This window comes from Lontra canadensis, unplaced genomic scaffold (genome assembly GCF_010015895.1).
Source record: "Lontra canadensis isolate GAN:19392208 unplaced genomic scaffold, GSC_riverotter_1.0 scaffold16, whole genome shotgun sequence".
Taxonomy (NCBI): domain Eukaryota; kingdom Metazoa; phylum Chordata; class Mammalia; order Carnivora; family Mustelidae; genus Lontra; species Lontra canadensis.
In genome coordinates this window covers 8697744-8711662 of record NW_022631010.1, presented here as the reverse complement: position 1 = coordinate 8711662, position 13919 = coordinate 8697744, and the positions used below count along the sequence as shown (strand labels likewise).

Below are 13919 nucleotides of genomic sequence, written 5' to 3'. Positions count from 1 at the left end.
TCAGCAGGGAGCCTGCCCTCTCTCTGCTTGCCTCCCTGCCTACTTGTGATCTCTCTCTGTGTCAAATAAATAAAATAAAAATCTTAAAAAAAAAATAGAAAATCAAAACCCAAGACCCTGGACAGTTTTATGAAACTGGAGGCAGAAGATGGTGAGTGCAGAGCAAACAGTGAGGACAGCAACTTCCCCCAGAGTTCAGGACTGCATTTTAGAAACATCAGAAAGACAGAGCCTCCAGATCTCTCTTCTACCTGTCCCTGACTCCTGAAATTAAATCATTCCTTTTGGGCTAGGTCTTATTCAACAAAGACCTTCCTGAAAAAACTAACACTTGAAGCTACAGCTAGTCATTTGTCTTTTAGTCTAAGTTTCAGATTGTTTTTAGGGTGGTTTTGACAGGTGACGTGAAGGCCCCAGGCACCCAGGGATGGGGCAGAAGTCAAAGCAGGGAGGAAAGAAATGAGAGCTGGGACCCCGAAGGGGACAGGCCCACAGTGACTCATCTGGGTGCAAGGTGCACATTATAAGCCTCTTGGGCTCTATCTTGAGAGAAGTGTCCCAGGATTTACGCCACTGCACAAGAGTTGATAACTTACTTTGCATACACTGATGGCTGACAGTTTGGCTATGTCTCCATCAGTAACACAATCTGACTTTTCTTCTGGGAGCCAGAGGCAATCTCATAATCTCCTCCAACACTGACTGTGCTAGGGGGCTAAAGACAGGCTTCACCTAATTCAGTGCCGCCTATGACTCCCACTCCTGATCCATGGAATGTTCCAAATTCACTCATAACCCACTTTAAGCTACACATGTGGGGAGCAGAGAGGGGAACAGAGTTTTAGGTTAGAATCAAGTTCAGTCCTGAATCCATACAGGTATATCTCTTACACTTACTCATTACTTCCTCATACAAGCACTTACTGAGTACATGCTATCCTGGAGTTTATATCCCAGTGTGGGGAGACAAGGAAATTAACGGTCTTCCCTGGGATGCCCAGTGGCCCTTGTGCTGTGGAGAAGAATAAAGCCAGGGAAGGGGAGGACAGAAGAACCTCATCAGAATGGAGGGGGGGCTGGCTCTTAGATGCGGGAGTTAAGGGCATCCAAGAAGGGCGAACGTACCCTTAGTGTGGTGGAGGCCCTGCCCGGGGAGGACAAGGAGATAGGTAGGAGGTGAGGTTAGAGAGGCGGCAGGCCCAGGACCCAGAGGGCATGGGCACCAGCTAAGGACTTGGGCTTTTGCTCTGAGACAGATGAGAAGCCATGGGAGCTTTGCACCAAGGACTAACACAATCTGATTTGTGTTTGAAAAGGATCTTCTGGTGGCTGTGTTGAGAAGAAACTGTAGGAGGACAAGGGTGGGTATGGAAAGAGGTGGTTAGGAGATGTAACAATAAACCAGAAGACAGACGAGAGTGCTCAGACCAGGGTGGTGGCCGTGGAGATGGCAAAACTTTAGATTCCAGATTCATTTGGTGGAGCCAACAGTGAGGGACCGGATGTGAGAGAGGTTGAGAAGGATTCCTAGGTTTGGGCCTAAGTGAACAGAAAGATAAAAGTGCTTTTCCACGATGAGAAAGCCTCAGAGAACAGGTGTGTGTATATTAGGAAGAAGGAACAGGGGAGGGCGAGAGGAATCAGCAATCTGGTTTAGGATGTAGTGAATTTAAGAAGTCTAACAGGAGTCTAAATGATGACGTCAAGTACACAGACAAGTCCCATGTCAGTAAGTGACAGAGCTTTGAGTCCAGGTCCATGGACCTCCAGGTCAGGTCCAGGCAATGAATGGGGAAGACAAGGGCTCTGCAACCAGAGATGGTCACTAACGACGTCAAGGAATCATCATTAAGCTCAAATAATAGACTTTTTGGCAATTTGGCCAGGGAAGCTCATAGAAAAGTTGTTCCCCAAATGCGGAGTATAGTTCATACAAGGAATACAAAAGCCCCTGTTACTCTCACAGGCCCATCTATAACAGGCCCATATTACCACGTTCTGAAGTTTTAAAAGAACAAAACAAAAAGCAATTCCACCCCTATCCCTGTTGAGCCTCAGAATGCAGCTGGACGGAGATTAGAAAGGGACTCAGACAAAAAAGGCCTCCAGGAAACAGCTCCGTGTCCTGGTTACACCAGGGAGCTTTGTCTTTTGAAGTTTCTCCCCACAGTCCTGCTTAGATAAGATGTTTTCTACCCCAGACAATGGACCATTCCTCACAGAGATGCTACTGGAAGGGAGAGAAACAAACGAACACAAGCCCATATGTATTGTGTTTGTGTGTGTGTGTATGTGTGTGTGTGTGTGAGTGAGCTGGTTTTAAGCTCTGTGTCTTACCTGAATCCACATCAGAAGAGCAAGGAAGAGAGAGGGTTTCCACAGAGCTCAATGCCTCGCTGTCTGCCTCCTGGTGGGGTCTCTGCAGAGCATAATCTTTTATGTCGTTGACGGACGCCAAGTCCAAAGCGTCGCTCTCCTCTGACTGGCTTCCTGGAGTGGCTTCCTGGGTCGCCATAGTCCTGCCATGGAAAAAAACAACTCAATACAATAGGCACTGTGAAAGAGGAGCCTCCATTTCTGCCACAGCTCGAAAGGCGAAAGTCCCAGAATACCTTATGTTCCCGTTAGTAACGGTCTTCTTCCTTGTCCCTACTTTAGACTCACTATTTGTTGACCATGTTTCTTCCTCAGGAGAAACAGATACTCTCAGCCCAGAAAGAGCCCATTAATAACTTCAGCTGGAGGGGCACCCGGGTGGCTCAGTCGGGTAAGTGCTCAACTCTCAGGGTTCCAGCTCAGCGGGTGATTCAGAGTCATGAGGTCAAGCCCCACATCAGGCTCTGCGTTCAGTGTGGAGCCTGCTGGAGACTCTTTCTCCTTCACCACCTGCCCCTCTCACTCATGCTCTCTCTCTAAAATAAATAAGTACATCTTTAAAAAAATAATAATAATTTGAGCTGGAGAATAAGCTGCATGTCTGATACGGATGAAACACCATGTAGCAATATAATCCAAGGACTACAAGAATGTTTACTGAGACAAAAAACTGTTCATGAGGGCAACTGGATGGCTCCGTTGGTTAAGCGACTGCCTTTAGCTCAGGTCATGATCCTGGAGTCCCCGGATTGGGTCCCGCATCAGGTTCCCTGCTGAGTGCGGAGTCTGCTTCTCCCTCTGACCCTCCCCCTTCATGCTCTCTCTATCTCTCTCTCATTCTCTCTCTCAAATAAATAAACTCTGGAAAAAAAAAAAAAGGAAGAAACTGTTCATGATATATTACTTTGAAAAAAGATTTCTAAACAATAGGTAGGATTCAATCCAGATTTTATAAAATACAGTATCATGTGTGGGGTGTTGGCCTGTGTGTGTGTGTGTGTGTGTGTGTGTGTATGAGCGAGAAATTTATAGATCCATAGCTAACAAAAGCATCTGGGAGGGTATATTCCAAATTAACTTTAATGGTAATTAATTCAGTAGTTTAATTTCTGAACAATAAGATTACAGATAATTTGTATTTTTATCTGTGGCCTACTCAAACACACATTCGGTCACTTACTTTACATGCCAGGCCCTGGGTATACAAAGGTGACTGTAATAGACCCTTCCTTCAAGTTGCCCACAGCTTGGGATGATCCAAATACAGAGACCTACAGGTCAACACAAGGACAAGACAGAGAAGAACCCAGAAGAGGACATTAAGCTTTCTGGACAAGGTTATCCCCAAGCAAGGAGTAGGCCTGACCATGGTGGCAGACAGCATAAACACCAGTGGAACCATCTTGGGCAACCGCAGTGGCATGGGGTGTTGGGGCTTTAAAGTCAGAGTCAAAGAAGAGTTGTGCATGGGTAAGTGGGGCGGGACAAGCCCTGTGGTTTCAGCTGGATAACCGTGGGGCCCTCTCCTGTTCCTATGCCAGCTCTGGGAAGGACAGCAACATGGAAACACAAACTCTCCAGCAATGCTCTAGAGACCACAAAGGTGGCTTATTGGGCTCATCATTTGGACATTCCTTGTTAAAAATCAGGTGTTCCTAAAAAAAATAAAATAAGGGCATCTGGGTGGCTCAGTTGGTTAAGTGTCTGCCTTCAGCTTGGGTCATGATCCCAGGGTCCTGGGATCAAGTCCTGCATCAGGCTCCCTGCCCTTTGCCCCTCCCCTAATGCTTGTGCACTTGCTCGCTCTCTCTCTTGCAAATACACACAAAATCTCTAAAAAACAAACAAACAAAAACCTTAAAAAATAAAATAAAATAAAATAAAATAAAATAAAATAAAATAAGGGGTCCTCCTTTGCCAGTCTCTGCCTCATAAACTGTCGTCATTGATAAATCATATTATAGCCAACACCACACATCACGACTGCCATGGGCAGCCATGCGCCATGCAGAGGGCCTGCACGGTCAGATGTGCAGATCTGGCAGCTGGATAGGAGATGCATTTGCAAGGTTTCAGCCCAGTGGCTGGCCATCTCAGAAGCAAGAGGAATTCCTTCATCTGCCATGGTCCCAGTGAACAAGGAGGAACATGTGACCCAGGGCAGAGCAATCAGGAGCAGGGGACAGAGTAAATAACATATTTAGGAACTAAAATGAGAGCAGAACGTAATAACTGAATGGATAACGAGGTTAAAGTGAAACTGAGAGTCAACAAGGAGTGGCAGTTTCAACGACAGGGTGATTATATAGACGGAGTTGAGAAGACTACAGGAGGAATGGCTTCGGGAGGAGACAGTATTCCAAATTATGGAATACGGTGCAGCTCTTAAAATGACAGTTGGGACTGGAAAGAGGGGGTGCCTGGGTGGCTCAGTCAGTTAAGCGTCTGCCCTCAGCTCAGGTCATGGTCCCAGGGGCCTGGGATCAAGCCCTGTGTCGGGCTCCTTGCTCAGCAGAAAGCCTGCCTCTCCCTTTCCCATTCTCCCTGCTTCTCTCTCTGTCAAATAAATAAATAAATAATCTTAAAAAAAAAAAAAAAAAGGAAATGTCTCAAAGACATATGTTTGAATGAGACAAGCAATTTCAGAATAAGTACACTAGTAAGAGTAGGTAACATTTATCCAGTGTGTATTGGATACCCGGTCTTGTGCTAAGAGCTTTATCTAGAACAGCCCTACGAAGCAGGTAATTCTGTACTACCCTTATTTAGAGTTAGAGTCAGACACAGAGAGAAGTAGAGTAACTTGCCCAAAGAAATTCATCTAGAAAATATCAAGCCAGGATGAACCCAGCTCCAAGAACCCCCAGCCTCCTGCGTCTCTGCACAGCCCAAAGTACCACCTGATCAGGAAAAGACAGAGATATATAAAAACAAATCAGCAGAGAGGCCTGGCAAGATTCTTCTTGTTTGAGGACACCCGGTCACATGTTGTGGACATTCGCTCAGGCAGAGAGTGAGCCAAGATAGCAGCTGATTGCTTCTGAAAGAAGCAGAGGGATCAAGGTTCCCAAAGAAGCAAGAACATTGTGTCTTTTCACACATTATATTAGTCAACCACGCCTGAAGTTTCAGCAAACACCTCTGTGACAGGCATCTGTGTCTCCTCCTTCGCCCCTCATGTTACCAAACACTGTTCTGGAAGCTCCTGGAAGGGAAAAAAACAGGTCAGTGAAGGAGAGCAGTATAACCTGCCTGCCTGAAGAGGAGCCTTGAAATTGCCCAGCAAGCAAGAGTGCCATTACTGATACAAACAAAAGGAATCCTTCCTGTAAACAAACAGCACATTGATGGGACACCTATCTTTTCTTTTAGAATCACCTGTATTAAATGTCAAATACGTTCCAAACTGGGCATTCGAATGAAAAGAGAAAAAAGAAAAAAGCAAGCCTACTGAAAGACAGAATCCTGTTTCTTACAAAGTCAGAACTTGTGACTGTGAAACATCTGGAACTCTGAGTTTGCACAGAATGAAGCAAGTATGAGGGACAGATGAGACCCTCTCGGTTGCCTGCAACCACAAGTAGAATGCAATGATTATCTTTTTTTAAAATATCTTATTTATCTATTCGAGAGAAAGAAAGCACAAGCAAGGGGAGGGGCAGAGCGAGAAGCAGTCTCCCTACTGAGCAGGGAACCTAATGCAGGGCTTGATCCCAGGACCCTGGGATCATGACCTGAGAGGAAGGCAGACACTCAACCAACTCAACCAACTGAGCCACCCAGGCGCCCCACAATGATTATCTTTGCCCTAAAATTTTAATAGGTGGCTCCCCTTCTTCTCCAGAAGAGGTTATTTTCCTCTCTTAAAAGCACTTTAGTTACACAATGTGAGCATTCTTTCCCAATACCGGAGAGGCACAGACACAAGAAGTCTCTGTACATCAAAACCGGCTTGCTGAGCAAAGACAGCCATCGTCCATGACTACGGATTCTTCAGACCTATGAATCCAAGTCAGCCAGGGTTCCCATATAAAAAGCTGTTTAATTTCATTTCTTTTTTCTTTTTTTTTTAAGACTTTTTTTTTTTTTTTTGACAGACAGAAATCACAAGTAGGCAGAGAAGCAGGCAGAGAGAGAGAGAGGAGGAAGCAGGCTCTCCACTGAGCAGAGAGCCTGATGCGGGGCTCGATCCCAGGACCCTCGGATCATGACCTGAGCCGAAGGCAGAGGCTTAACCCACTGAGCCACCCAGATGCCCCTCATTTCTTTTTTCAATCAAGGCTCTTCCCTCCCAACATTTTACATGAGAATTTTCAAACGTGAAGTGGAATTATCCAACGAATATCCCTAAAACTGTCTAGAGTTCACAGTCAACATTGTGCTGTGATTTTCCTTATCACAGAACTATCCATCTACCCAACTCTCTACTCATCCGTTGGTTCATCTTTGTATAAATATTTCCATTTAAATGTAATGAAAGCTTCTGAGTTAGGGTATGATACGATCAATTTGCATTTCCACATGCTCATGCTGTTAGCAAAGTGAAGCATGAGTCAGAGGAGGGTCAAAGCGAAGCAGGGAACACAGCCGGGAAGCTCTGCAGAAAGGTGCAGAAATGCGCAAGGTGTCTGGAGTGACAGACGCGCGTTTGAACCCCCGCTGTCACTTTTTAGCTGTATCACCTTGAGCAGGTCATCTCACCTTCATCTCTAACAATGGCCTGGGGCGCCTGAGTGGCTCATTCGGTTAAATGTCTGACTCTTGACTTCAACTCAGATGATGATCTCAGGGTCGTGAGATCAAACTCTGTGTGGGGCTCTGTGCTGGCTGTGGAGCCTGCTTAAGATTCTCCCTCTCTTTCTCCTCTGTTCCCTTCACTCACACATACCCATGTGCACTCTCTCTCAAAAGAAAGAAAGAAAAAATATTTTTAAAAAATTACTTGGGGGTGCCTGGGTGGCTCATTTGTTAAGCCTCCACCTTCGGCTCAGGTCATGATCCCGGGGTCCTGGGACTGAGCCCACATCAGGCTCCCTGCTTGACAGGAAGCCTGCTTCTCCCTCTCCCACTCCCTCTGCTTGTGTTTCCTCTCTCGCTGTGTCTCTTTCTGTCAAATAAATGAATAAAATCTGTAAAAAATTTAAATTAAATTTAAAAAAATGACTTGATGACTAAGCTCATTACCTCATGTGGTTGTCTTAGTTACATGAAATGGATGCACATAAAATACCTCGTAAAGAATGCATGTTCAATAATGTCTAGCTCCAATAAGTGAAACTGTAAAAATTAAAAAACAAATTACAGGCTCCTATCTTCCCAGCCTACCTCCCATCCATTTACCCTTCTATTTCCCATTCAGTAGCCATCTTGCTTCTTTCATCCTTGTCTAGTATCTTCTATGGTCCATTATCTTCTTAGTACCCTAAACTTCCCTTCCCCTAACCATTCTGTCCTTTTATCACATTCCTTTGGCAAAACTCCAGCCTGTCTACCCCCTCAACTTATCTACCCACTCTCCAGTGCTAGGACAAGCTGGCTCACCCAAAATGAATGAGCATCAGCCTGAAATGGGCTGTGGGGCCACATGAATCTTGAGATCCTCATCCCATAACTCCCTCTTCCCCTCTCCTTGAGTCTCGTGTTTTCTCCAACCTTCTTCAACTCAGACCTTTCCCATCTGTCACACACCTCCCTGCTCGTTTCAGTAGATCTGCTCAATTCCTCATTGACAAAGGAAACAGAATCCAGCAGAGAGGAACTTCTTCCACTCCCCTATCAAACAGAACAAAGATCCCACATCTGCCTACTGCTTCACCTCTCTTCACAACAGAGAGCCGTCCCTCCCGTGGCAGTCCGACACCGCCACCTATACCTTAAATCCCACTCTCTGGACCCTTCAACAAGCCTTCAGTGATCACAACCCCTTCTCTCACTTCTCTTCCACTGGACCCTCCCTTGGAAATTTCAACATGCCCAAATCACTCCCGTTTCCAACAAAACCCAGTACGTAAGACAATGTCCTTGTTCTTTGGAAATGCCACCCAAATATTCATTGGTAGGGGGACCTAATGTGAGCAAAATACTCTCAAATAGTTCTGTGTGTGTGTGTGTGTGTGTGTGTGTGTGTATGATAGAGAATGATAAAGTAAATGGATGGGGCAAGTGTTAACAATAGGCGAATCAGGAAAATGTTATTTGGGAGTTCTTTGTACTAGTCTTGCAATTTTTTGAAGGTATAAAATCATATCAACATTATGACAAGCTGGTACAGCCACTCTGGAAAACAGTATGGAAGTTCCTCAAAAGGTTGAAAATAGAGCTACCCTACAACCTAGCAATTGCACTACTGGGTATTTACCCTAAAGATACAAGTGTAGTGATCCAAAGGGACACCTGTACCCCAATGTTCATAGAAGCAATGTCCACAATAGCCAAACAATGGGAAGAGCCCAGATGTCCATCAACAGATAAATGGACAAAGAAAATGTGGTGTGTGTGTGTGTATTATGCACACACACACACACACTGGAATACTACTAAGCCATCAAAAGGAATGAAATCTTAACCATTTGCAATGACACGGATGGAACTAGAGGGTAGGATGCTTTGTGAAATAAGTCAATCAGAGAGAGACAATTATCATATGATCTCACTCAAATGTGGAACTTAAGAAATGAACAGGATCATAGGGGAGGGGAAGGAAAAATAAAACAAGAAGAAATCAGTGAGGGAGACAAACCGTAATATTAATCATAGGACTCTTAATCATAGGAAACAAACTGAGGGTTGCTAGAGAGGAAGGGAGTAGGGCATAGGGTAACTGGGTGATGAACATTAAGGAGGGCATGTGATGTAATGAACACTGGGTATTATATAAGACTGACGAATCACTGAACTCTACCTCTGAAACTAATAATATACTATATATTAATTAACTGAATTTAAATAAAATCAATATACACACTATTTTTTAAAAAATCATAGCAACATTAAAAGTTGTCAAGAAAGAAAGAAAAGTGAAAAGGAAATCTTTGACACCTGCCCTCCCCTCCAGCATATGACTTCTAGAAACTCTGCTGTCCTTTGTTCACTTTTCAGGGAGCCATTCTCCTGACTGCCCTCCCATCTCTTTGCCTTTGTTCCTTCCTGCCAGCTGTGTGGCTCATCTTCCATCCCCAACTGGACTTCCTCCATGTTTAGCCCAAGGCTCTCTCTTCTTTCCTCCTTTAAGACATTAATCACCACCTAAAAATTTCTATCTAGCCAAATCCTCTAACCTTCACTGCTTTCCAGGCTTCAAGCATAATGGCTTTCCTTCAGGTTCTTCAATAGGCCCCACTTCCTCCCACTACACTTAACACTTCTCTCACCTAGATAACTCTTCTAAAAAATGGAAGAGGAGAAAACACATTCCAATTTACTCAAGTCCAGTATTAGCCTGACACCAAAACAAGACAAAGATATCACCAAAAACTATAGACCGATATTATGAATAGAGACACAAAAATCCTTGGCAGAAAAGAAGCAAATCAAACCCAGCAAAATATAAAAAGGATTATACTCCATGACAAGTGGAACTTATTCTAGGAATTCAAAGTTGTTTTAACACCTGAAAATCAATGTAATATACTAGTTAGAATAAAGGACAAAAACCACAACACACACAGACACAGAGAGCATTTAATAAAGTCAAATACTCTTTCATGATCAAAATACTCAAAAAAACTAGAAATAGTAAGGAACTTCTTCAATCTGATAAATGTTTTTCAAACAATGCATAGCTAACATCAAACTTCGTGGTAAAAGACTAAATGTTTTCACCCTAGGGAACTGATATAGGAACAAGGTAATTATGCCTGCTCTGATCACTTCTATTCAACATTACATTGGAGGTTATTGCTAGCACAATGAGGCAAGAGAAGGAAATAAAGATGTTCATAAAAGAGAGAAGTAAAATTACTTCTATTAGCAGAATATGTGATCTTGCGGACAGAAAATCCCAAGGAATCCTCTTTAAAAACTAGTAGAGCCATTAAAGAAGGTAAACAAGATTGCTGGATACAAGATCAATATAGTAAAAGTATATGCAAATGATTTTACACTAGGAATAAAAATGTGTCAAAATATTGTGTAAATATTTACATACACTAGCAATAAACAATCCTAAAATTAAGAACATAATTCCATTTATAATAGCATCAACAAGAATAAAATACTTAGGAATATAATTAATAAAAATGTGCAAGGCCTGTACAATGAAAACAAAACAAAACAAAAAAATGTTGAAAGAGGGATGCCTGCCTGGTTCAGCTGGTGGAGCATATGACACTTGATCTGGGGGTTATAAATTCAAGTCCCACCTTTTTTAAAAAGTTGAAAGAAACTAAAAATCTAAACGAATGGATGTCTTTCCATGGATTAGAAGACAATCTTTTAAGATAGCAATATGGCTCAAATCGATCTACAGATCAATGTAATTCTTCTTAGCTGCATCTCAGTTGACTTTTTTTTTTTTTTTTTTGGCAGACACTGACAAAAGTATTTAAAAATTCATGCAGAAATGCAAGGGACCCAGAATAGTTAAAACAATCTTGAAAAAGAACAAAGTTGTTGGATTCATACTTTTTATTTCAAAACTTACTAAAGAGCCACAATAATCAAGACTGTGTAGTACTGGCATAAGAACGGACATATAGATCAATGAAATCGAACTCTGAGTCCAGAAGTAAAACCTTACAGTTATGGTCCATTGATTTTCCACAGGGTGCCAAAACAATTTCACAGGAAAAGGAAATGACAGTCTTTTCAACACTGAGACAACTGGATATCCACATACAAAGTCACTGGCTCTTTGGAAAACAGCTCAGTAGTGCTTCAAAAGATTAAACAGGGTCACACTCTAACCTGACATTTCCACTCCTAGGCATATGCTCAAGAGAAATAAAAATACATGTTCACATAAACTTTACACCGATGTTCACAGCAGCTTTATCCATAATAAACCATAAGTGGAAACAATCCAAATGTCCATCAGCTGATGAATGAATGAGTAAAATGTGTTCTAGGCACACATGGAGTATTTTTCAGCTTTATAAAAAAAATTAAGTTCTAATACATGCCGCAAGGACACACTTTGACAATACTATACTTAGTGATGAGAAGCTAGTGTTAAAAAACAAGACAACAGATTCAAAATGGTGTCACTTGTGCTAAACTCCACAACCAATCAGGAGCCGCCTAGTTAGGTAATCTGCCAGAAAGGTCCTTGCCATTTCCTACAGAGATGTAACCTTGCAATAACCTGCTTTTTTGGCCGAGTATTACTTCCTTCTTCCTGCTCGCTTCTGCCTCTAAGTCTTTCATTTTGTTCAGCTCCTCAGAACTCCTTTCTACCTGCTGGATTGGATACTGCCCAATTCCAATCGCTTCTTGCACAAATTAACTTAGAATTTTAAACATGCCTCAATTTATCTTTTAACCACATGTTGAATGATTCTATTTATATCAAATTCCAAACTGACAAATCTACAGACAGTAGGCTAGTACTAAGACTGAAAGGTCACGGTGAATGGAGACCGCTAATGGGTAGAGGTATTTCTTTAGGGTGATAAAAATGTTCTAGAATTAGATTGTGTTGATGGCTGTACAATCCTGGAATATATGAAAAGCCACGGAATCTGACATTTTAAACAGGTGAATTTTATGGAATGTGAATTATATCTTTAAAAAGATGTTTTCCTAAATAAATAATTATATAAAAATAAAAAGCTGGTTTTTAAAAAAGAAGAAGAGGAACGGAAGGGCATCCGGTCACACTGCCTGCAAAATTTGGGGGATTTCCCCAAAGATGTGGCGACGGAGGCCATGTGCTGTTGGGGAAAAGGAAGGGGGGGGGGTGGACAGGGAAATTGGAAGCGTGCCAGGAGAAGCCTCCGTAACTTCCCAATTATGAGAGAACGATCTGATGCGTTGCTCAGACCCCCTGCCTACTCCCAATTCCAGGTCACGCCACAGTCCACAGAGACAACTGATTGAGAAAAATTGCAAAGTCCCCATTACACTCACCAACCCGCCAGAGCAGCACACCAAAATCCGGAAGCGGAGGCGCCATATTTGTTGTGGGAAAAGCTGGTTTGAAAGGAAGTCGCTGTAGCCACGTTTGCTGAGGGCAAGCAAGGGCAATGTAACGTACCGCAGCCATCTTGACTGAGGGCACTCGCACAGCCAGGGAAGTTTTGCGCGTTTGACAGTCTGGGCAATTTCTAAAAGCTTACAGATAAATGCTTTGGTGGACACGAAAGGGAACAGGAAAAAAACATTTAAATTTAAATTTAAAAAAATTTAAATGTTTACATTTAAATTTAAATTTAAAAAAATTTAAATGTTTACGTTTTAAAAAAACAGAAAGTGTCGGGGCGCCTGGGTGGCTCAGTGGGTTAAGCCTTTGCCTTCAGCTCAGGTCATGATCTCAGAGTCCTGGAATGGAGCCACGCTTTGGGCTCTCTACTTGGCGGGGAGCCTGCTTCCCCCTCTCTCGCCTGCCTCTCTGCCTACTTACGATCTCTCTCTGTCAAATAAATAAATAAAATCTTAAAAACAAACAAACAAACCATAAAGTGTAGAGAGAAACTAATCAAAGACAATGAAAATATTTTAGTATGTTGCATGCAGCTTAGCCCTCCTCAACTGCCAGAATTGCAGAACCACAGAAAGGAGACTGAGGTTATTGTTCCGTTTCACCATCTTCTTGAACCAGTCCTTTACATTCACATCCTCCTACAGATGCCTATCTTAGGATAGGACCCCATAAATTAGGGAGTACTTCACTTGAGATGAATATTTTAAATAATGCTACCTGAGGTTTGGTCAAGCATAGGCCAAATTTTAAGGAAAATGTAAAGATAAAATCAGAAGTAAAAACATATTCAGACAAACCTAACACAACATCTGTAAATTTCATTTTCTCTTCCAGCATTGGTAATCAAAGTGTATAAATTCACTTTTCACTTTTTTGGTGTAATGAATCTCACAAAAACATCCTTCTAAAATAACATAGAGGGGTGCATGAGTGGCTCAGATGTTTAACTGTCTGCCTTCAGCTGGTGCTGTGATCCCAGGGTCCTGGGATCCAGCCCCAAGTTGGGCTCCCTGCTCAGCAGGGAGTCTGCTCTCTCTCTCTCTCTCTCTCTCCCCCCGCTCTATTGCTCCTCCTGCTTGTGTGCTCTCTCTCTCTCCCTCTGTCAAATAAATTTTGAAAATATTAAAAAAAAAATAAAGTAACATAGATTGTAGACCAGAGAAACATAGACCAGAGAAAGTCTGGAATAATACTAAATTACTTTCCTGTTTGTTTCATAAAATGACTAACTCAAATATAATGGAATGAACTTAATTATCTGGATTATTATATAACCATTAAAAATGATAGAAGATACAGCAAAAGGAAATCTCAAATCATGCATTGCATTCTCAGTTTTCATGGTTTTTTTGGTCTCCTTTAAACTCCATTTCTCAATCGTTCTTTTTATATCTTGGTGTTGACA

At 42.5% G+C, this 13919-nt stretch overlaps 1 protein-coding gene across 1 annotated transcript in view; it reads right to left on the bottom strand.

The window, feature by feature from the left end:
- Positions 1-4003, bottom strand: part of SHLD1 (shieldin complex subunit 1) — a 75249-nt gene extending 71246 nt beyond the window's left edge. The window contains exons 1-2 of the mRNA XM_032859143.1: positions 3989-4003; positions 2338-2519 (exon numbers count right to left, since the gene is read on the bottom strand). Of these exons, the coding sequence (XP_032715034.1) occupies positions 2338-2515 (178 nt within the window). The 5' untranslated portion in view covers positions 2516-2519; positions 3989-4003. The remainder of the gene's footprint in view (positions 1-2337; positions 2520-3988) is intronic.
- Between the last annotated feature and the right edge of the window lie 9916 nt (positions 4004-13919).